The 22,797-nt window shown below is 40.8% G+C and overlaps 3 protein-coding genes across 5 annotated transcripts in view; 1 reads left to right on the forward strand and 2 right to left on the reverse strand.

Annotated features, from left to right (window-relative positions):
• Positions 1-14,727, reverse strand: LOC121908135 (phospholipid phosphatase 3-like). 2 transcript variants are annotated; one of them, XM_042427868.1, is made up of 6 exons: positions 14,293-14,727; positions 8,687-8,841; positions 3,492-3,772; positions 3,252-3,309; positions 2,986-3,162; positions 1-2,020 (listed from the first exon to the last, which is right to left on the reverse strand). In XM_042427868.1, the coding sequence occupies exons 1-6, from the start codon at positions 14,429-14,431 to the stop codon at positions 1,892-1,894; spliced, it is 939 nt and encodes a 312-aa protein (XP_042283802.1). In that variant the 5' UTR covers positions 14,432-14,727; the 3' UTR covers positions 1-1,891. The 2 variants fall into 2 exon arrangements, with proteins under 2 accessions (XP_042283802.1, XP_042283801.1); XM_042427867.1 differs by lacking the exon at positions 8,687-8,841 and adding an exon at positions 7,331-7,488 and having other exon boundaries at positions 14,293-14,725.
• Positions 9,817-22,797, forward strand: part of c8a (complement component 8, alpha polypeptide) — a 19,943-nt gene continuing 6,962 nt past the window's right edge. Inside the window, exon 1 of the mRNA XM_042427866.1 lies at positions 9,817-13,548. Coding sequence (XP_042283800.1) covers positions 13,472-13,548 — 77 coding nt within the window. The 5' untranslated portion in view covers positions 9,817-13,471. The remainder of the gene's footprint in view (positions 13,549-22,797) is intronic.
• si:ch211-188c16.1 (uncharacterized protein LOC562677 homolog) overlaps positions 15,370-22,797 on the reverse strand; it is an 8,416-nt gene continuing 988 nt past the window's right edge. Inside the window, exons 2-19 of one of the 2 annotated variants that reach the window (XM_042427865.1) lie at positions 21,839-22,781; positions 21,506-21,697; positions 20,755-21,286; positions 20,550-20,665; positions 20,425-20,450; positions 20,217-20,257; positions 20,057-20,107; positions 19,700-19,832; positions 19,255-19,414; positions 18,894-19,017; positions 18,729-18,760; positions 18,272-18,335; positions 18,040-18,074; positions 17,684-17,747; positions 16,311-16,406; positions 16,189-16,202; positions 15,927-15,960; positions 15,370-15,740 (exon numbers count right to left, since the gene is read on the reverse strand). In XM_042427865.1, the coding sequence (XP_042283799.1) occupies positions 15,671-15,740; positions 15,927-15,960; positions 16,189-16,202; positions 16,311-16,406; positions 17,684-17,747; positions 18,040-18,074; positions 18,272-18,335; positions 18,729-18,760; positions 18,894-19,017; positions 19,255-19,414; positions 19,700-19,832; positions 20,057-20,107; positions 20,217-20,257; positions 20,425-20,450; positions 20,550-20,665; positions 20,755-21,286; positions 21,506-21,697; positions 21,839-22,781 (2,727 nt within the window). In that variant the 3' untranslated portion in view covers positions 15,370-15,670. Of the gene's footprint in view, positions 15,741-15,926; positions 15,961-16,188; positions 16,203-16,310; positions 16,407-17,683; positions 17,748-18,039; positions 18,078-18,271; positions 18,336-18,728; positions 18,761-18,893; positions 19,018-19,254; positions 19,415-19,699; positions 19,833-20,056; positions 20,108-20,216; positions 20,258-20,424; positions 20,451-20,549; positions 20,666-20,754; positions 21,287-21,505; positions 21,698-21,838; positions 22,782-22,797 lie in introns of both variants that reach the window. The other variant, XM_042427864.1, reaches the window with a different exon arrangement.

Raw genomic sequence — 22,797 nt, forward strand, 5'->3', positions numbered from 1 at the left:
TCTTGATCTTTTGTGTTTTATTAAAGACATTTTATCATTGATATAGTCTTACAGTTTTATTGTACAAAATTTCATACAAAAATATCGAAAGGCACTTTTTAATAGAAATGTACTGAAGCTATCCACATTGAGAGCTTTGTTTTCCATAAAACTTAATATTCACAAGTTGTCAACGTTATTGGATGGCTTCTGCCAAGCTTTGCCTCTTCAAGCAGCATGTTTTCATGTTTACACAGGTCTCAACACAAAGTCATAGTGGGTGTTTCTTCATAAGACACACACATATACAGTATATATGTATATATATACACACACACACAATGCAGAATTGTACAATGTATGGTAGCATGCAGAATTTTCTGATGCTGCTTATAGCACATTTCCAAAACGTATAAAAAAATAACTAGTTTCCCTATACGTGTCAGATCATACGTGTCTCTAGGATTGATGCTTTCAGTGGTTTTAAGTATTATTATTAGTTTTCGCTAAAAAGTTAATTACATCAATGTCATACAAACATATGAGCACCATTACTTTGAAAAGTAAAAGTAATGTAATGATTTCCGTCTATTATAATACTAAGTCTCGTCAGCCCTACTGTATTACTGCACAAGGTTTTGTGAAATGTTGTTAAGCAGTCAGTTTTATGACGTGCCAAAATGATAAATAGTTTCTTTTTTATTACTTTGCTAAATTGTGCTTTGGTACTGAGAGGTTAATATAAGTATCGACTGCTCTAGAAAGTCCCTGTCTTGGTAGTGAGTATATAAATGCCTGTGTAGAATACAGTATATCACAGGATGTCTCGGTGATGTGAATCATCACTATGATTAGTGACTGTAAAGTACATGTACTGCATGTGATGCGTTTTCCACAGTGTTCCCATCTTGAGTTACATGTATCTGTTGGAGCAGGTGCCTGTTCTCTGGTTGGGGAGAGGCACACTTGTAGGCTATAAACACTGAAATATATAGACATGACATTAAGACACGGGCACACTCACAGAGAAACCTGTGCACCCACCCAAACACACACACACACACACACACACACACGAGCATATGCAAGGGACACACCCACCACACACACTCTGACCTAACACTTGTGAGCACCCGTCTGGTACATATAACAGACAGTCATTTCATTAAATGGCTCAGTGGGGGCTCGTCCTAGCCAGCAGAAAGAGGCCCACATCCAACACATATGCCCTTCACTGTACTTTCCACCTACTGTAACTCATGTGCACCTTCCAAGGAACACTACACAATGGACATAATAAAAGATTACAAAGGCTTACAAAGCTTTCCAAAAGCTTCACTTCAGGTCATTCAAGTGGTGACGAACAGTACTGAGTTTAGCTAAAAAATAGTGCTATAAATCACACATAACAATGCTTATGTTTGCAATAAAACCAAAATAAAAAACAACATCCTTCCTGAAATCAAGGAATTTGTTGAGTGAGCGACAAGAAAATTAGTATGGCTCCCATGCTGGATGCAGCTGCCATTTCTCGGTTTTGTCTGATTTCAGACTTTTGTCCATGCAACAGCCTTAACAGAGGGGAATCTACGAGGCAGATCTCTTTCATAACAGAGGAAGAGGGACAAATATCCCTGGCAATGAGAAAGATGATTTGTTCTCTCTCTTTTCCACATTAAATTGCCTGGTGAGACTGAGGAAAAAGGATGGAAATTTCCGTTGAGAAAGCAAAACTTGCTCGACTGTTTTCCGTAGCCTCCTCTCATCCTCTGAGATGTTCAAGATTCCATATTTGTCTGCATTATCCAGATTGTTGGATTGTTGTTATTCTATCCAGTCTTGGCCAGTGGCTGTAGTAGTGATTTAAAAATGGCACAGGTCAGGGTTATGTGCAGTCAATTTGCAGTCCTCTCTATGCCATGATGAGATGATTGCTCCGCTCTCTGATGTCTGCTGGAGGAACAAGATCTTTTTTCACTGGAGTTGGCAATAGGGTAGAACGTCTACCTTTAGGTTTGAACAAGTCTGACACAAAGAATACCTGTGGAAGAGATTGAGAAGAAACTCAGTGTGTTTATATTACTTTAGTGCATTACTTTGAATGTATAGGTGGCTAATAATGAACTACATTACTTTACAAACAATTCCCCCTGATACTTTCTTTCTGACAGTTTTTTATGTCCTGGGCTATTTCACTTCCCCTTTCTTGAGAGACAGACTAAGGAGTTCCTCAAGATTCTGTATCAGGTCCCCTTTGGATTTCTATTTACATGCATCCCCTTAACAAAATAATCTGTCATCTCAGTCTCTCCTTTTATTGTTAATTCAACAGCCAATGTATGTACCTGTTGACCTCTGCAATTCAAATAGCTGTCATTAAAAATGTTTTTTTTGATAAACATTTTCAACTGAATAAAATAATCTACACAGCAACATTTGGGTAATGTTCCTCACGCTTTGTCAAAAATCTCACTAACTTCTGAGCCGTGGTTCAATCCAGTTTTCACAGACTAAGAAGAACTGTATATTCAAGACACAATCTCATTTTCTGAAAATGAAATGAAATGTTTTTCACACTTTTACTTCATCACATGTTGATCGCTGTAAAAGACTTGTTTTCCCTTTTTGGATCCATGCACAGACTCCCGTTGCATTTTAGAATTGATGCTAAGATGCTGCTGATAAACAATAAAGAGTGAGATGGTTTAGCTACTGTTTACTTCACTCAACAAACAATCCATCTCAGTCTTAGTCCTCTAAATCCTGTGGTTTGGAAACCTGCTGTAGTTTTTTAAATTTTATTTAGGGTGCATCTTTATTTATTTGAGGTGCCTGTATTTGGGCTATATTATTATTATTATTATTATTATTATTATTATTATTCATTGAAAAGTTATGGAAACAACATCCTTCATTTACAGCCAAGGACACTCAAATTATTAATGATTCTTCTGATCAAATCTAATATAGCACTTTATAATAACACAACATATGAGAACCACTCACTATGCAATAGGCTACCAGGGCTCCCTGTATGAAACCTGCCAAGACATCAGTGGGGTGATGCTTGTGATCAGACACACGGGACAAGCCGGTGTAGAAAGACATCATGATGAGGGTGAACTGGGTCAGAGGGCGCAGCAGGCGGGCTCCGTGCCAAGTGAAACGAGACTGCAGGTAAAACTGCAAAAGAGACAGAATTGTGGGTTGATATAGTATGTACGGTACAACATAAGGCGTGCATGTATGTTAAAAACAATCCAGTAACTTACCACCAGATAAAGCATGGTGTACATGGAGAATGATGCATGTCCAGAAAAGAAAGACTTCCTGGGGAGAACAGAGGACAATCAGCATTATACCACAGCTTACAGTCTAAAAGCAATCAGTAGTCACTTTTAGTACAGATACATATGTAATCATATACTTTTTAAAAACGTAGTCAATATTTAATTCAATGTATTTGAAACATTTGAAACTATTTTGCAATATTTGGCAGTTTCTTTCATTACCTGGCCTCCTGAACTTTGCTCTCTGGCCCCTGACACTGGTAGTCAGTGATGTAGCCCAGGGAGCAGTTGATAGTGGTAAAGTCGGGTTTGCACACATCGAGGAAATGAGGGCGCATGCGACCCACTGACACTTTGGCAATGTCAGTGAAGGACTGGCTGATGGCACAGCCGAAGATGAACACGCCAACCTGCTTGTAGAGAGCGGAAATGTAGGGGTTCCCTACAAAAGACTTGGATCCCTCATTCAGAAAGTAGATCCTGTAGCTCTCCCCAATGATGATCTGAAGGGACAGAGCAAAGGAGAATGTCAGTGATATGATTTGTGACATTGTCCCAGTGCCAATGTCAACCCTAATTCCTAAGCACATGACTGATTAGTGAAAATGTGTGACTGCAGGAAGGCCATAATTTTATTTATGATGACTGAGAGAGCACTTCAAATCACATTAACTGGACAATGCAGAACAAAATGTGTGTGAAAAGGACTAAAAATGTTCATGAACGAACCCTAAAGCTCTTGACAGCTTCACAGGGAGACAGTGTGAACATCTTGTGGGCTTATTGAAAATGTACAGTGAATCAACAATTTGGAGAGGGTGGACAATTTGGACAAGACCATAGAGAACTCTGATGTTCAGAGTGGAGAATATAAGTGATATATGTGACCAAAATAACTTTTTTCAGGATTAACCTTTTATTATGACAGCTGAAACAGAATTCAGTGATTTCTCTTGAAGTGGTTTAAAAAGGGGCTATTTTATGGTTGTATGTGTATACCTGTGACATTCTGCTTCTGAGAGAAAACAGTGAGGCGACGTGGGAGGCAACTCAAACTGTCCGCCATGTATAGTTTTCTATAAGTGTATAAATAAACCACTGTCTAAAACCGACGATTGACGTGTAAGGCACGCTTAGTGGGGGGGGGCATGGATAGCCGTAATTCACAACAGCTGTTCAGGCTCAAAAAACACCCAACCCCCTCATCCTGTTGTCTCCCAGCCACTCAGAAATGAAAGTGTGGAAGAGAGTAAAGAGACTTTGGGTGATTTTTGTTGGTGAGTGGAGGAATGGAAGAAAGAGTGAGAGGGAAGGAGGCTAGAAGTTGAGGAAAGAGTAAAGAAGAACTTCAGGACAAGAAGAGTGCGAACGAGGATGAGGAAAAGGGAAGAAAGAGGAAGGTGAGAGGAGAAATGAGAAGTGGAGTGGGAGTGGAAAGTAGTGAGGGAGCGGGGGAGGCACCGCTGTTTCTAATCAACAGAAATGCTGAGCTAGGCGACGTGTCTGATTTTGGTGGCCAGACTCCACCAGGCGCACGTCGGGGGCACGTTTGTTTTTCACTGCGCCGGCTGTCTCTCTGAAACGGCTCCGATTTCACAAGGGATGTCTGGCTGTTTTCATGTTAGTATCTCGGTTTCATCAGACATTCTTGCGAGGGGCGCAGGAATAAGTCTCATTTTGCAGGGGGATAGCCGTTGAGTAGATTTAACAAGCTGATAGAGTGTGTTGTTTCCACCATCCAGGCCTTTAGAGCCAGCTCGATACAGCCCAGCTGCTTTCATGGGAGAGAAGGAAGGGGAGAAAACACATCTGGTTCCCCTTGTGTGAAAGATTTAACTATGTGAATGAATAAATGAATTGGCTTTGTAGGAGATGTAGCTGTTACACTGAAACCTCAGATAGTCATAGGGCCAAGATGCTGATTTGTGGCTTGTGTCAAGAGCCTTGTTTTTCCAAAGTGACACCATGATGTTTTTCTTTCTCTTAAAAGAGATCTGCATAAATTATAAGGGATGTGGCCTCTTGTGTTTCTCATCTCTGTTAAGTGGGAAATGAAGCAATAAATGACAGAGTGTTGGTGTTTTCTGGTTCAGAAAACACAAAAGGTTGGCCGATGCACTCTTGGGGAGGGAGATGGATTGCAGAAGTCACGTTTTGCCAGGGGAAAAAGAGATATCTGGCAAAGTCCTTTGGGCTTTCACCACAATTCCACCCCACCAATTACAGTATTTAACCGAACAACCATTGCGTCAACCATAATTACACAGGCCCAGAACTCGCTCTCACCATGAAAACCCCTGTGGCCCTAAGCCCGTATAGTAGTCTGCTCTCCAGGAGGAGGGCACAACTGGCTCTCCCTGAAGCCCACTTTGTGTCTGCAAGGTGACAACAGCACACACTATGGTAGTGCTTAAACACCATAGTCCAACTAGAATGTGTGTGTGGAAATTTCAGATGTGCCTGCTGCTTGTTTTTTTAGTTAATTGCATAAACATAACCCATCACCTGGAATTGTCAATGTAGTAGCCACTGACACATTGCTAATTATTAGGGTCTAAGAGACAGTCACTAAATAATTGCAAAGGTGTTAACAAGTGCTACCTATGCAGTAGCTGGTTGGTTGCTACATCGTTGCTAGGGTGTCAGCAGTGGTTGCTAGATGCTTCAGGGGTGATTTCAAGGTGATTTCTGCAGCTTAGCTTTAGTAGATGGTTGCTGAGTGGTTGCTAGGTTGCTCAAAGAGGTTGCTATGGTGTTACAGTCCAATTACACACTTCCATTCTATTTTAGAGCTGCAACGATTAGTCGATTAATCGATTAGTTGCCAAGTATTACATTATTCACCAACTATTTTCAAAATTGATTGTTTTGAGTCACTTTTTTAAGGAAAAAAAAAATCAAAATTCTCTGATTCTTGCCTCTTGAATGTGAATATTTTCTGGTTTCTTTAGTCTTCAATGACAGTAATATGAATATCTTTGGGTTGCTGAGTGATAGTTGAGAGAAAAGAGGACATTGGATGGCATGTTTCACTATTTTCTGTCATTTTATGGACCAAACAACTAATCAATTAATCAAGAAAATAATTGACAGATGAATCATTAGTTGCAGCCCTATGCTATTTACACATTAGATTGATTCAAGACAGATACTATAGAAACAAATCTAGACGCTCTGCTTTTATCATGATCACTTTACTATTGCCTTGCCATTTAACCACTATTTAAAAACTCGTGTGGAAAAATGAAGTCTGAAAAGACACTCTGGATCGCAGTTATCTGTGTAAAAGTGTCAAGTGTGAGCCGTTACAAGGCCAGTCTAGACATATGTAATGGTCATAGTGGAAGCATATCTGAAAAAAAATGTGGCAGAAAAACATTCGGCGTATTGAGCTTCAACCTCTGATCGGTGGCAAATGGAGAAAAATGCATTTGAATTACAGTATGACGGTTACTGTGTGGATTTTCAACACATCCACACTGTTTCCTCTCAGGAGATTGCAACAAACTACTCAACACTTCACTTGCTCAAGTGCTTTAATCACCGGAGTCATCTTAAGCTCCTAAGAGAAAGCCTTGAACAAATGTTGTTGACTGGTTGTTATCTGGAATGTGCTGAAGCCAATCACAGGGGCTGATAGCACAGGTATGGGGAGGTGCTGCTTCAGTAATCATGTAGGATAATCTCAGTTTATACCAACACAGAATGGACTGTCAGATAAAAGCCTTCTGATGGGGTGTGCACAAGTGGATTTCTCTGCATCTAAATCTAGTGTTAATGTGTGTGGACTGTGTTGGGAGAAAAATATGGTCACATGTTGTAATTGTAACTGATCCAACAATTTAAAATCAAACCATATATCATAAATATTTGTGAAAATATTTATTGTTTTATTTGTTATCACAAACCAATGACATTTTGAGAAACCAACTAGAATGCACTGACATTAAGAAACAATGTGATCAACATCTAGCATAAGGAGTCAGTGGGTGCTGCTAGTAATGGTGAAAGCTGCTGAAACATAAGAAGTGATGATGACATTAGTGAGTGAGGTGACTTACAGACAGGATGGTGATAAGAATGCCTGCAGCGCTAAGCACACCGTCGCTAATGGTGTCTCCATTTTTGGCCGGGTACTTGATGGACTCATCATCGCAGTAAAACCCTCTACGGTAAGGCTGAACAGCGCTGGTCTCAATGACCAAGAAAGGCAGGCCGGCTAGTGTGAAGATGCAGTGAGCGGCACAGAGAGAAAAAAGGGAGTGGGGTTGGGTGAGGGAGAGAGATGGAGGTGCTGGGTTAATGACACACAAATTACAGAGGTCGTAGGTACAAGCGAGAGGCAACGAGGGAACATTTGGGACTGGCTCAATCCATTTTGTGGCTGTTATCTGTGACCAATCAACAAATAATGACTCCAGCTTTGTTATAATTAAATATTAGTGGGGCTTTAGAGCAGATCTTTAGATATAAATGACCATAAACCAGTAGTTTCTCATCTTTTAGCCTTTTAACTACTAATCATCTATGCTTTAACTTACTGATGGCCAATTTCCATGCTACTCCATGTGTTTTTAGACAGCTTTTCTTCTTTGCAGGCTGCCATTGGTTTCCATTAATTTCACTGCAGGCTGACTGGCAAGACATTTGGAACTAAAAGTTCCAAATGGAACTAAAAGACGACTGAGCGAACTCCAATTCGTTGGTAAAGGCCATGAGACACTGTCGAAAGCTCTAGAAGAAATCTAGTAAGTGGACTGTGAGTTGAATTTTTGTCAAACTACTTGCTGTTGAATCGATTAATCAATCCAAATATATTAATTAGCTACTATTTTAATATTTAAGTATTTTCAAAAGATTCACTGGTTCCACCTTCTCAAGTGTGAATACTTGCTGGTTTTATTTTTCTTCTATAGTAAATTTAATATCTTTGGGTTTTGGACTGTTGGTCGGACAAAACACTTTTTAAATGAGTGAATGTGGGCTTTGGGAAACTGTGATGGGCATTTTTCACTACTTTATAGTATTTTATAGACATAATTGGCAGTTACAATTGGCAGTCCTTACAAATAACTAGTTCTAAGGTCCAAAGTTTTTGGTATTTTCACTTGATAAATTATTTAAATAAGCTATAAACTTTCATAGAGTGGTGAAATAAATGGAAAACAATGGCTGCCTGTACTGTAGGGTCTGAAATCAATCTGGAAGTGTATGACAATATGCTTTGGAAACTGGTTGGCAGTAATGTATATTATAGATGATTTACAGTTAATGAGGTACAACATTCAAAACCAGAGTGTGAGTCAGAATCTGTATAACCAATGTCTTTTGAGGTGTGACAAGCCAACAATCTGCTTTATTGAGAGTGTCCCAATGCATGCCCTCTTGTTCTCTTGCTCCACCACACCAGGACTTACTGAGACCACAGGCACAGTGACGCCCACAGCCGTGAGGACGGTGTTGGACACTGTGCTGTCCTTATAGGGAAGGCTGATGCTGTTGTCATTGCAGAAGAATCCTCTCTGGTAAGGTGGGAAGGGAGATTTGTGCAAAAACACGGCGACAAGCAACACTGCATGGTTGGACAGACAGCACAGTGGATAGCTGTATCAATAGACATCATCAACAGGAAGACAACAACACAAAGGAAAATACCGACAGAGATCCCAATCAGTGGTACAAGCAGATGAAAAACTCCCAGCAGACACGTATCTAAGTTATGTATCAGATCCTGTTTTCAAAACTGGCACTGATGCTTCCAAAAGAAAATAAACCAAAATAAAATCTGTTGGTGTAAATGCCAAAATCAAAGATACATCATTGTTATTGTTGTAGACTTAAGTGAACCTTTTAAGCTAAGAATAGTATCAGCTGATCTCACATAGGCTGAATTAACACTAAAAGGTTTGGATGTGTCATGTTCTTAAGAGAGACCATTGCTGCTGACTGACAAGAAAAAAAAAAACACTACAAGAGTCTTCCTTCCTTTCCTGCAGAGGCTTTCAAGTGCACTTAAAAAGGCCCACTTTAAGATGCCTGGCGGGTGTCTGCGTCTGATCAATTTAGTGTCTATCGCCACTTTAAGTGGCAAAAAGATCTTATTTATCTCCTGACAACAAACAGAGTGGGTGTAACTAAGATACATGCCAAAAAGGACAGCTTATTTTCCCCCCATTTACCAAAGGCATCAATGGAGGACTTTGAATTTTAAGCATGGACGTGGTACCCAGGAGAGGCCTCAAATCTCCGACAGATTTAAGAAAACACACTTTTAATCACTTCAAAAGCGGCATTTAACTCATGGTGGAGCTTTCAAGTCACTCTTTGAATAATTCTGCCATCTGCCGATACAAAGAAAAACAAACATCAGTGCTCTCTTTCTCACACGCCCTCTTCCTCTGTCTCAAAAGCTAAAAAACACCAGGGTGTAGAGGTCAGTGCTGAGAGCTGCTGAAGGCTGGATGGGGAGGGGGCATGATTTCTCAAACAAAATGTCAACACACGCTTCAGTTGCTGAGCCCCTCAACCCCTTACATCCACACACACACACACACACACACACACACACACAGCTGACTTGGCCTTTGAAGGTCCAGCTGGGTTGAGCTCAGGTTACAGACAGAGCTCTGCTGCCTGATGGGAACTCCAGAACGCTGGCCTTCCCTCCACATTCAGCAGGATTTGCATTATTAACATTCTCGTTCTTCAAACAAATATCTGGATGAAGCTACAATCGGCTGCGGAGCGAGTCTGTTGGCGAGAGAGAGGGCAGGGTGGTATGTCTTTGAGTTTTGTGACTGAAAAAATATACTGTACTTTAAAGTGCACTGAATCCTGAATGTCTGATCCGTTCAGTTTGCTCAGCCTGGCCATGAACAGAACCACACAGGCATTACCAAAACAGAGACTTATGTTGGCTGCCCAAACTGCTGATATAAAGCAGTTGCAGTAAAAAAAAAAAAAAGCAGGCAGGGCTGAAAATGCTGGATGTGAAACACCCCAGAGTCCTGACCCTGCAACCACCTCTAAACACATTCGCAGACTCAATAGAAACCACGAGGCCAGAGGTAGAATGGCAGAGATTGATGGAGACAGACAAATGGATTGATGAAATAAAGTGTCCAAAGCCTTTAAAAGAACCTTCACGAGGTCAAGTGCTTCAAACAGCTGATCGGAAAGATGGGAAAAAAAAAAAAAGAAGAAAAGAAAGCAACACTGTCAGGTCTTGTTTTCAGACATAGAGCTGGGTTTTCTTCTCCCACGCTGACTGCCTCCGCTTAGCCCTCCGACCCCTTCCATCCGTCTAAACAGTGCAGCATCAGCATTGAGTACAGCATCTCGGGATTTTTTTTTTCCCTTCTACCCTCTTCCTCCCTTCCCGCTTCTAGAAGCCAGGGGGGTGGAGAGGGGGGATGAGAAGGAGGGGGAGGGTGTCCTCGTCCTGCCAACAACAACACCAGTCAGCAAGCATGGGGATGTCTTTTGCATTAGCTCAACATTGACCCAAAGACAACAGAAACAAACAATACGGTCAGGGAGGGTTTTCAGTTTCTAATGTCAACATCAGGTGTCTTCTATCCGGCTTTGCCCTGTAAGCAGTTTGCTTCCAATCAACTGAGGTGACTAACTGAAAATAAGCACCACGAACGACGATGATGATGACTTCTTCAGCACGGAACTGAGCGCTGTCTCACATCAAAATCTGGTAGAAAACTTATTAAAACCCACTGATTATAATGTCCTACACTTTCCCCATTTGTCTTTTTCCCAGTTTCTCAGCGTTGGCAGCTCCATGTAGCTGCTGTTTGTGGAAACTAGAATCAATGTATAACCCTCACACTGAATTAAATCCCCACCATATTTTGGAGGCATTTGCCAAAACACCAAGTGTGACTATTAAAATAAACAGACGCACATTTTCCACTTGCAGGGATCTCTCACTGTCTGGCATAGAAATGTATACATGTCTGAGGTAGTTGTGGTGTACACACAGATGCAGTTGTTTTTACTCGCAGCAGCCTCGTGCGCATGGCAGCAGCAGCAGCGGCGTCCCCCGCACAACCTGCTCCCTGTCCGTCTGTCACTTTGGCCCCGCTGTAAAACTGAGTTCATAGTTCCACTGCGGAAGGGAACCTGGGTCTGCCTGCTCACATTAATTAAAAATCACATTTGCATTGAATTGCTAGTGGCTATAGCTGCAGTTTTTCTTCTATTTTTTTCCCTCCATTTATATTTAAATTTCAAAAGAGTAGGTATTATGTTTGAGGCAGTTCATATTCTAGATGTGCATATCTGTTTCTCCTCAATTCCCATAGCCCCGATATATACAAACATAAAGAAATCATACAAAACAATGCCACATACATTGTACATAGTATACTTTTATACATATATATGACCTTGTTATATACATACATGCATACAGCCTACATGATATATACCTTGATTAGAAACACTGGCCTCTTTTATGCAGATGTTAATCAGTCCTACCTGGGAAGAGCAGGATCATTTCATCTTACTCCATGCCACCGTCTTGCATTTTAATATCCCAACATGTCATAAAACAAGTGTTGCAACTAATGATTTCATTATTGTTTAATCTGCCAATCATTTGTTTCATCTGTGTCCAAAAAGTGTGAAAATTATGAAAATTATGAAGTCAAAACACCAAGATATTTTGTTTACTATAAGATAACACAAGGAAAAGCAGCAAATCCTCACATTTTAGAAGCTGGAACCAGCAAACGTTTGTCATTTTTGCTATAAAAAAAAAAAAAAGATTCAAATGATTCATTGACGATCAAAACATGGATGCTGCATAATTTTCAGTTTCAAAATGTATCACATATAACTCATGTCATTCTCTTTTTAAATGTTTCTATGATTTGTTGTACAGAATGACAAATTTAACTGTCTGCAGAGATATATTAAACTACTTCTCGGTAATGCCCCGTCAGCTGAGATTCATCACTTGAAAACAATTGTATAATGACAGTATGACTGGGCAGCACTTGTTTCAGACAGATGTTTATGATTTTCGAGGGTCAGTCAACCGAAATACAAAACTGCAAAAACTTTCACTTGCAGTTTTACTTGCTGTGGTTTTGAGAGCTAAATACCACAAAAACAAGATTCTTTTGACCCCACTTTAAACATTGTGTCCTGTTTTACTGAGTCAACGTGGCCTGTGTTCACAATACTGGAAAACATAAGTGCGAGTTTGGCCGATTAACCACCTTCAGCTTTGTGCTAAACAAGGGCACAAGGAAACATTATAAGGCGATTAACTGGAAAACATGAAAGCCACCTGCTACGGCTTAATGTAAACTGAACCAGATCACCTCACAAGGGGTTCAAGCAAAAAAAACCAACTAAATAACAGCCTCTTTCCTCAGCGTTATTTGTCAGAATTCCGTTCAATTAACCACCAAATCAGAGTGATTATGATCTATTTGCTAATGTTCTCTGTGCTGGCACTGATAGTGTCCTTCCTGATAGTGTTGCTCTCTCATGCGCATGAGAGAGCAGGAGAGAAATATCCCTGGGTTCAGCAGGACCACAACTGCAATCAGTGTGTGAATGGAGGAGTGGTGATTACCAGAACTGGCCCACCATTTCCTCCTTGTGGTCGCTCGCTTTAAACCACCTCAATCACCAGAAAAACACTGCTGGTCTGTTGACAAGCGTCACTGTGGGAAGGTACCTACACAAGACAATTCTTGGGAATTTACCCTCCACAGAGACAAAAACTAGACTAAAACTAAATATAGCTTGTCAGAGAAGTAGTCATTATACTGTAGATCTTTCATGAACTTGCTTTAACAATAGCTGGACTGCTGCTTTTCCCATGCAGTTGCAACCGTTTCATTTTATAGCTGAATGCTGCTTTGCCGTTTGCAATCATGACTTTACACTAATGTTCCACAGAGACAACACATTGGAAACATTAATCAGGGAGGAAAATAAATTAGTAGAATTACTGAACAGGCAAAAGCTCCAAGGAGCAGCAAAACCTTTTTGCAGGACTTTTGGGTTCAGATGTCAATATGAAAACAGGTTTCACCCACAATAACAACCTTAACCAAAATGTCTGCAGCTGTTGAACATCACAGGACACACACACACACACACACATACAGGTCTGACCTTTACACCACTTCCTTTAATTACTCCACACACACCAAAAAAAAATATTACGCCAGATGTGCAGATCAAGAGAATTCCAGCTGGTGAGGAATGTAAAACACTCTGGAAAATATAATGAGGAGTCAAAGCAGAGGTACAGTACAGGTGTGGGTGGAGACCAAAGAAATATATCCCTCCTGGGCCAATTTATTAATCAGTTCCCCCTCACCCAGCACATTTTTGGCAGAGGAGTTCCACTAACTAAACTAATGCAATTTTTGGAAAATATGAAAGTTAGCTTAATAGCTCTTACAGCTAACTCAAATGCGTGGGCTAACGTTACAGTTGCTAACAGGGCATCACTTGTTGCTTTAGTGATGCAGCTGAGAGACTTAGTGGAGCTACAACATTAGAAATGTTGGCTAACAAAAGTATTTAATGATGATCGTTAAACGTGAAACCGTTTTAAATTTGTTTTTTAATTATTGCTTTGCAGTTTTAATTAATTTCAATTATTTTTCCCAATACATTTTTTGTAACGGACACCTTTCATAGAGCAGTTAGCTAACCTAACGTCTAAAAAGTAGAAACATCATTTCTGAATACAGTGATAAAACATTCAAATGTTACAGTGAAATGAAAGGAAATATTCTGTGATGGAAGAAAAATGGTTTGATAAAGATAACAAGAGGAACAAAATGGTCAACTCAATCTTGAACGTCTTGAAAGTCCAATAAAGTTGATAATACAGTTCAATATTACAATGAAACCATGGGAACATTATAAAAAGCAGTAGGCTACAGCAACTCCTGAGTGTCATAAGTCCCTGTAGAAATGTAACACATGTTTAAATCTCTTGCAGCTGATGACTGTAGATGACACACAGTGAGACTCTTACCTAAGAACAAGCAGAACAGGTCCACTCCGACCAGTAGCTTCCTCCTGCTGTGGTCTTTACAATTATTGTTGTTCAGTGAACTCCCGCCGTTCCTCGTCTCGGCTGCCATACTTTTCTCATATATCAAGCAGCGTTGCATTTAAAACGCGTTACGTGTTTCAAAGCGAGGGGAATTAAAATCTAGCTATCGTAAGTTAAAGCTCTTTCTCTTTTTTTACTGTCTGCTAGCAGTTCCTAGCGATTCTACGTGAATCCTAAGGAGGAGTAGTCATGCAAGTCTGTGACGCTGGTCTTCTACTGACAGAACACGCACTTTAAAGCTGTTCAAGTTTCTGATTACAACAATCACTGCCCGCTCTCGTCTAACTTCTAACCATCCTTTGCTGCTTTCCTTGGGGGTAGTGTGGGAGTCCTGTGACAGCCTTATAAGAAAGACACTCCTCCAGCTACTCCCGCTCCTCCCCTTTCAATTACTGCCATATGTGCTCTTTCCATACAGCCTTAAGTTCACATCCCCCCACACACACACACTTCTTGTTGGTGTTGAAGGATGCTGAGAACAACACATCAGAGGCAACACAGGGACAAAACAGTCAGCCAGATACCTGCAGAAAAATGGCAATTTTGGGGACATATTTTAGGAACTTAGGAGGCTTAGTTCCATTATTTCTCATGTATGTTTCTCAGAAGTTGTAAAAAGGTAAATAGTCTGTTGTGTCTGTGGAAAACCACATGATGTACAAGAGCCCATACGCATATATAGTCTGACTTTTCCATTCTGCCATATCTTAATTTTAATTTCCAGTCAAATTTTAACCCTTAACAGTGTAATGAGCACCCCTCATCACTGATTTCAATTAACAAAAGGTATGTGTCAAAAATGGCACGTTGACAAAGAATCAAGTGAGAGTGAAGTACTATGATAAGAAACAGGATAAGAGGAGGGATTTTTTTTGTATCACTTTGAATCAGTTATCTCAGGACTGGATTACTGTACGTTAGGGTTAGGAGGTTACTGTATACATTATGAGTGAACATGTGAATATGCTAAATATGTCAGCAAATCAATCAAATCAATCAATGACAAATATTTATTAAATGTAACAAAGAAACAAAATGCAAAGAATATATTCACAAACATCCTTAAATGTAAACTACTACAAGTGAATAGTTGGCTACTTTCTGTCATTTCTCTCTGGACAAAGCGCAATGATTCAATTTGTGCATCATTTACTCTTTTATCAGTTACACAAAGAAAAGAAAAAGGTGATCAAAACATGTAGAACGCAAAGTGAAAACACACCCGTATTTATAACATAACTTAACACAAGGGGGAAAGCAGAATCGTAGTACGGCTCCGTTCATGATGATATTGTGTTCAGAAGGTGTCAGCGTATAGTGGCGGGGGAGGAAGAAACTCCAACTCTGTGAAGTCAACTTCCTGTTCTCTGTCAAGAAGAAACATTGGGACAACAGTGAGTCCTCATCACGGTTGATGAGGCAAGAGTTCCAAAGAACCTGAGATACTGTTTGTGCTTCTTAGACTGTGAGCATTACTCATGTGCCAAAACAAATATAGATCAAACACAGCCAAGCTTGTCTTGCTGATAAGAAGCAAACTGTCAAACACTTACGGATACGGAGGCTCCTCGACGGCACACAAGAAGTCTGGATAAAGACGAGCAGATACACATGTCACATACACACTTTCAAACACTGTGTCTTCAGATAAAAGTTATTTTCCATTACAGGCAAGACTCCAACCAGTGTTGAGACTGTCTTAAACATCAAAGTGATTTGTAAGTAGCCTCCTCTTAGCTTCCCCATTATCAGTGAGAGTGACATAAGTGGTGACAACAGAGGAGTCATGGAAATAACTGAGCTCAGTAAACTTACTTGGTGGTTCAGCACTTTACACCAGACAGGATGGAGGGAAAAAAATGGGGGGAAAAAAAGGTTTTTAGGTTGAGAAAAATTTTAACAGAATGATGTTATGGATAAAGGAATGAATACTGTACTTTGTAGGGGTTGCTCCTCCACTATCAGAGATGTCACCAAACTCATCTTTGTGTTGAAAGAAGATGGCTAGTTTCTGCAGGGCTTCATGTCTGGTCCTAACAGGTGAACACAAGAGTCATACATACATATCAAAGGCCAACAGCCAGGTGGTGAGGAACACCTGTATAATATACAGTACAATCCAATACTATAATCCTGACATGAATACTATCTTTACGAAGTTTATGATGATCATTGTTGTACATAACAGAGGTTGATATAGATAAAATGAATATGTGAGGCAGCGGTGGTGCTGTATCGGATCATTTATGTTCCTTTGATTTTGTCGACCTCCTGTATGTTCCAACAGGAATACAAAGGCCAAGTGGGGAACACAGTCCAAGAAGTTGCATCAGCATCACTGATTAAACTACTTCAGGCATCTTATTAGGGCTGCAACTATAGATTAACCTCTCAACTATTCCCTCAATTAATTGTTATAGTAGTGATAAAATTACTGTTATAATTCTCCAGAATCAAAGGTGACGTCCACACGTTTTGTCTGACCAACAGTCCAAAACTCAGATATTAATTTGACTATCATGTATTGAAAAAGGAAAGCATTAAATCTTTACATTCGAGAAGCTGAAACCAGTTACATTTGTGGCATTTTTGCTTAAAAAATGACAGTTGATCGATTATCAAAATACTTGCCAAATAATTTTCGTTCAATTGACTAGTCATTGCAGCTATTATCTTTTTCCTCTTCTGTCCTTAGTTTGTAGTTAATTTTCAAATCTGCGCTTTCTCAAGAGCTGGTGCACATTTAAGTTGCTCTAGATCTTAATATGCTAATAGATGTAAAAATGTATGGGTGACAAATTAAAGGAAAAACTGGTGCAGGTCTGAATGCTTGACCCCTACAGTGAGGGGATCTGGTGGCTCTGTTATGCTTTGGGGGGCATTTTGCTGGCATGGTTTGTGTCCACTTGTCCTCTTAGAGGGAAGGGTCACTACAAATCAATAAAAAGTTGTTCTGAGTGATCACCTTTATCCGATGATGAAACATTTCTATCCCAATGGGAGTGGTCTCGTCCAGGATGTCACTGAATGGTTTGATGAGTATGAAAATGATGTGAATCATATGCTATGGCCTTCGCAGTCACCAGATCTCAACCAAATTGAACACTAGGTGTAGGGGTTAAGCATTCAGACCTGTGCCAGTTATTCCTTTAATTTGTCTTCCGTCTGTATATACATATGTAAGTCTTACTGTATGTACACACTAACCATCTTGAGAAAAGTTGCACATAGAAAGGTTTACGTACAAGTGGGTAAGCAAGAAATAACATGGCAAGCTATCTGCTTTGACACCTGTGTGTTCGAGACTTACTGTGTGTGTAGGTCCTCCAGGTTGGCATCGCTCAGAGTGTGCTGGGCGCTAGCGTGGCCACATGCTGTCAAAGCGAACACATGAGGGGCAGAGGTGGATGGGTGAAGGATGGATGGTGTCAGTTATGTAAGAACAGTAAAACAGAGGAAGAAGGGGTAGAGTGAGGAAATTGTAAAAGTGCACATCAAAGGCATGTTACAGTCTGCCATATGTCAGTGCATAACATAAAACCACCACAAGCAGTGCTTGCATTTCCCTTTAAACCAACAGGGAGGCTGTGGGTGGGAGAGGGGAGGGGGGGCGTCTTATGTTCTCATGTTTTCACTTCAAAAGAACCAGATATAAAATGTACTCACACATCTCAGACATCAATGCAGTCTGCTGGGGAAAGCTACTATACACAATGAAGAGAAAGAAAATAATTACACTGTGCGCCACATAAATTCAATTGTATCTTTCAGAAAGGAGACCTAACGATATGTAGGGGGTGATTTAAATGCACTCTTATGTGGTTTATGGTTTCTGTCCTTCTAAGATCTAAGAGCAACTTTGAGCCAGAGTAAAGAACAGTAAACTTGTCGGTCTTACTGGCTTTCATTGGAGGGTGAGAGAGTCTCATCTTCACAGGCCCACTCCTCACTGTCATCTGTGACTGAGGGGAAAAAAAAAAAAAAAATTAGTTTGATAAAGCATAGTGTGCATGCTGACGATAGATGTTTGGCAGGGTAACAGCTAAAGCCCTCGGCTTACGTGGAATTCCTTTACAATCATAAAATAACAAATGGCTGTCAAGCAGGCAGACGACAACTGCCCTGGACTAGTTAAGTTATTCAAACCAGGCGTTGCATTGTGCAAGACTCTGGGCTGCTTTCCAAACTCGGTGCAACTGTACTATGTCAGTCAACAAGTCCATATATTATATCAACCAGTTAACATTGTATGTTCTGTAATTATAAGGCTGCAATGCTAAAAGTACCCAATGCAACGTTATGTTTAGAGGTGACAGTACCAAGTTGACCGTAGAGCTTAAAAAAAAGACACTCACAGCTGCTTGTTAGTACAGGATGGCTTGATGATCTGCAAAACAAAGACAAGAGTTATAAATGAATGATCAGGACGCACACTGATGGACCGGCAAGCAAAAAGGTGGTTGCAATTCTTTTTTCATTGAGAAACCAAAACAATTTTATCCCCGATCTACCCCCGGTACCTGCTCCCAATGCTGATGGTATCTCCGTCCAAGTTGCCTCCTCGTCCGGCTGCTTGGGCCTTCTTGCCAAGTTCCAGCATCTCCTTGATATTTAGCTCCACATTCATCACTGAAATGTAACCGTCTGCAATAGCCACAGTGGAGAAGTCACTGACTTTAAAAGGCTAATGACACTGGGTTCATGTGAAAAGGGCCTAATATAACGTCCATATGATGAGATGTGTTTTTTTTTGCTTTTGTGCGATTTTGTTCTGTAATTTTATATCAAATCTTATGAAATAGCCCAAAAGCCTGAAATCTATCTAAATTAAAATATTTTTGGGCCAATGATCACATGACAATGAAACATGTCTAAACTCACACTTGTGGTTGGCATCTCGGGCCAACCATTTGCCTTTGGGGCAGTTGGTGGTGCGGATGATGCTGACCGTGTCCCCGCTCTTCACAGGCAGGTCATTCTTGCGGACTTTGCTAGCCACCATCACCTTGGCGTGGTACATGGGCTCCTCTTCACCAGTCACCTAGAGAGTCACATTTCAGCCTTTTTCAGAGTAGCCACAGTAACCATTTTTTTAAATTTATTTATTTACCATCATTGTGATACCATTATATCCATTAAAATATCAGAGGTAATATTTGATGATTAAAAATGACATGATTCAAGCAGTTATTAAATTAGCTGACAAGCCAATAAATGACTGAATAAAGCTCAAAGACAATTACAGGCCTTTCAAAATCAGAATAGACTAGAAACGGCTCTACTAGAGTGAAGAAATGATCAATCTGATAACAACTGCCTAACTTACTTTGAACTTCTTTTTCATTTCATTTTCCTTCTTCTCCCTTTCTTTTTGCTCTTTTTTCTCCTTCTCAAGTCGCTGCTTCTCCCTCTTCTTTTGTTCTTTGTGGTCAGCATTGTTGGGGCTTTGCCGTTCCTTACTGAAAACAAATTGGCAAAAAAAAAAAACCCCATATGCTTGTTTTCTCAAAAAGATTACATGTACCACCTAAAATATAAATGGAACCATATGCTGGTAAAAAATCGGCAACAACAAAAACAGCTTTCAATGAGAAAACAAACAGAACATGGGTATGACCTGGTCCTCAACATCTCATTTTAATTAAAACATCAGTGAGTGAGGGGTGAGATGTCTAACCCATACCTGTGGACATGATTATGGGCCAAATGAGTATGTTCTCCTGGTACACTGCCCCTGTAGTTTGATTACCACAGTAAGAGAAAATCAATGGCTGCCTTCCATCTGGCAAGAATCAATGTCATTGATAAAACACAGGACTACTATGTTTGAAAAAAAGACATACCACGGATTCCGCGGCCACATGTTGAAACTCGCCTCCTCATTCTAGAAATAAACACAGATGATTTTTAATTTACCACAGATCATTGTTAAACAGAGTGGAAAACATTATTTTTTCATTGCACAGAATGACTCTCTGACCATAAACTTAACTGTTTCCTTTGTACTCACTAAGATGATGATATACTCAATTAGATTTAAAAATGAATTACCATAGGGAGGTTGTCAGCATATGGATCTGCAAGAAAAGGTTAGCAAAGGAGTTAAATGGGGAGATAAATGTCTGTAAGAAGTCTAATTTTGAGAGTAAAACACTGCATTGAGTAAACATACTTACTCTTCAGACCACCTTTACGTTTACGGGAGTTCTGGCTCAAGATGAATTTGTTGAGGTTTTCGACATCCTCATACACATTATTGCACTCTTCATAGTAGCTGTCCTGTTGATGTACACTGGAGGGGGAGGGGGACAGTCAAATTGCACAAAACAGAGTACACTGTGATGTGAACCACATTGTAATTCTGGTTACTACAAAACTGACCTTTGATGTGGTTGAATCCCATCAGTAAATGAGGCATGGATACTCAGCTGTGTTTCCTCTGGGGCAGAATGGCACTCAGCGGCTCCCAGATCAGTCTCATCAGCGTGAGAACTAGTAAGAGGATCTGTGATCGCTTCCTCACTCTGACTCCATTCGTCCAGTGCAGTGGGCTCTGGGAACTCTGATAGGTTTATTGGTTCAGGGAAGCTGGCTGGATCTAGAGGTATTATGTGTTCACTGCCAAGGTTCAGATCTTGGACGATAGAGCTCCCAGCGGGCTCTGCAGAATCACACAAGTCAGGCTGGGGGTCCTCAAAAGCAGAGACCCCGAGGTCATTTGTTGCAGGGAGTTCAGAGCTGATTAAATCTAAGGCCTCCAGTTCTAGGGCGGCAATATCAACAGCTTCACCCTCTGCTGTTTCCATCTCTGAATTCTCAAAGTCTGGAAATTCTGGAGCGTCCAGTACAGGGTTGGGGATGGATGGGTGCTCTGGCTCCTCAGTTGGTGCTTGGCTAAGACCTGGTGACACCTCTATAAAAAGAAACCAAATTCAGCACTTGAGCAGATGTTCACCCTTACCACAAATACGTATAATGTCAGCTGCAGTACAGATAATACACAAGCATTTATGTCCAAGCAAAATAAAAGCCTGTGGTCATAAAATGGGAGAGTAAAAAATGAAATAAAGCACAACTAAAGAAGTAGAAAACAAAACAGAAAAAAAAAAAACTTAAAGCAAGTTTAACATACCATTAACTGTAGGTGAGTGGTAACGGCTGAGATCTACTAATGGAGGTCTGGGGGGCTTTACTGGTACTGCCCCCAATGACTTCAAGTCAGGTAGAGGCTTCTTTGGTGGAGCAGAGTGTGGAAGAGGTTCACCAGCCTTCACTGGAGGACGATCAACTTTCTCCCTGCCGAACTGCTTATCCAATGCAGACTCTTTGGGAAAAACAATATTGCAAATGCATTAGCAGGCCTTGTTGAAATAATAGCAGATACTTAAATGAACACACAGAGTAAAACAATGTTCATATATATGACTGAAAATGTTCATATACAAATACTCTGAATATAACTTACTACGTGCAGAGTTGTTGGCTTTGAAGAAAGGTCGGGCCGATATACAAGCCAGGTGTGGAAGAAAGACTGGTGGCGGTATGGGTAGATCAAGCTCAACACTTTCAATGTTCTTTGGCGGTGAGGGGAACGCTTTCTCTCTTGAGGCGTAGTCAGGGGAATGCAAGTTCTTAGTTTTGGTGGAGATCAACATCTGACGGCGTGAGAACTTCTTCTTGGCCCTTTCCAAGGTGCTAATGATTCTGTTTTCGGAGTCAACACTCGTCTCTGCAGATGGAGGGGTGATTGGGATATCTGGGCTGGAGAGCGGGCACTCAGTAGTTGATTGGTCACCTTGGAGCGAAACCCCATCCTCTGTGGTCTGTTTTTCTATAGAGGGCAACTCGCCAGGAGCACTAGATGGTCTGGTGGTCAAATCAGCATGTGTGGGATCCTCTCCACTTTCTGTATTGACCTTTGATGCCTTAGATGACTTGAAAGGAAGCAGCAAACCCTTCTTCTTGATCTTAGTTTGTGGCAGGACTTCTCTCACTGGCTCTGGCTCCAGTTTGTGTTCTTTTTTGGCTGGTGGGTCTGTCTTCTGCTCTTTTCCAGGCAGGACAGGAAGCACCAGAGGCATGTGTCTGTTTTTGAGGGACTGCCTTGCTGTGTTGTCTCCATTAACAAGCTGGGAAGAAGGGGAGTTCTGCTGATGTTGTGGTGGAAAGGAAATTGGTCGCTTTCCCCCAGATGCCCGCAGTCCATCTCTGAAGATGACCCGGGGAACTACTGCTGTCTTGTTTTCTGCGGCGATATTGATACTGCTAACCACAGTGCTGCAGTGGCCACCAGTTGGAGGAAAGTGTTTGGGTTTCTCAGCGACAGCTGGTCGACTGGTTTTGGTTTGAGCCAGAAGGCCCTCCTCCTGAAACTTGGCCCTCAGAGCTTTGAAGTTGATTGGACCCTCCTGAAGATAAATCATG

The sequence above is a fragment of the Thunnus maccoyii genome, chromosome 12 (assembly GCF_910596095.1).
Source record: "Thunnus maccoyii chromosome 12, fThuMac1.1, whole genome shotgun sequence".
Lineage (NCBI taxonomy): Eukaryota > Metazoa > Chordata > Actinopteri > Scombriformes > Scombridae > Thunnus > Thunnus maccoyii.

What these genes read in the sequence shown, in the direction of transcription:
- LOC121908135 (XM_042427867.1), bottom strand. Translation starts at nt 14,431, where the DNA reads ATGCAACGCTGCTTGATATATGAGAAAAGTATGGCAGCCGAGACGAGG. An exon ending in TTCTTATCACCATCCTGTCT is followed by an intron (nt 3,773 to 7,330) that starts GTAAGTCACCTC and finishes CTGTCCCTTCAG; the next exon opens with ATCATCATTGGGGAGAGCTA. An exon ending in CCCTGGTAGCCTATTGCATA is followed by an intron (nt 2,021 to 2,985) that starts GTGAGTGGTTCT and finishes TCTCTTCCACAG; the next exon opens with GTATTCTTTGTGTCAGACTT.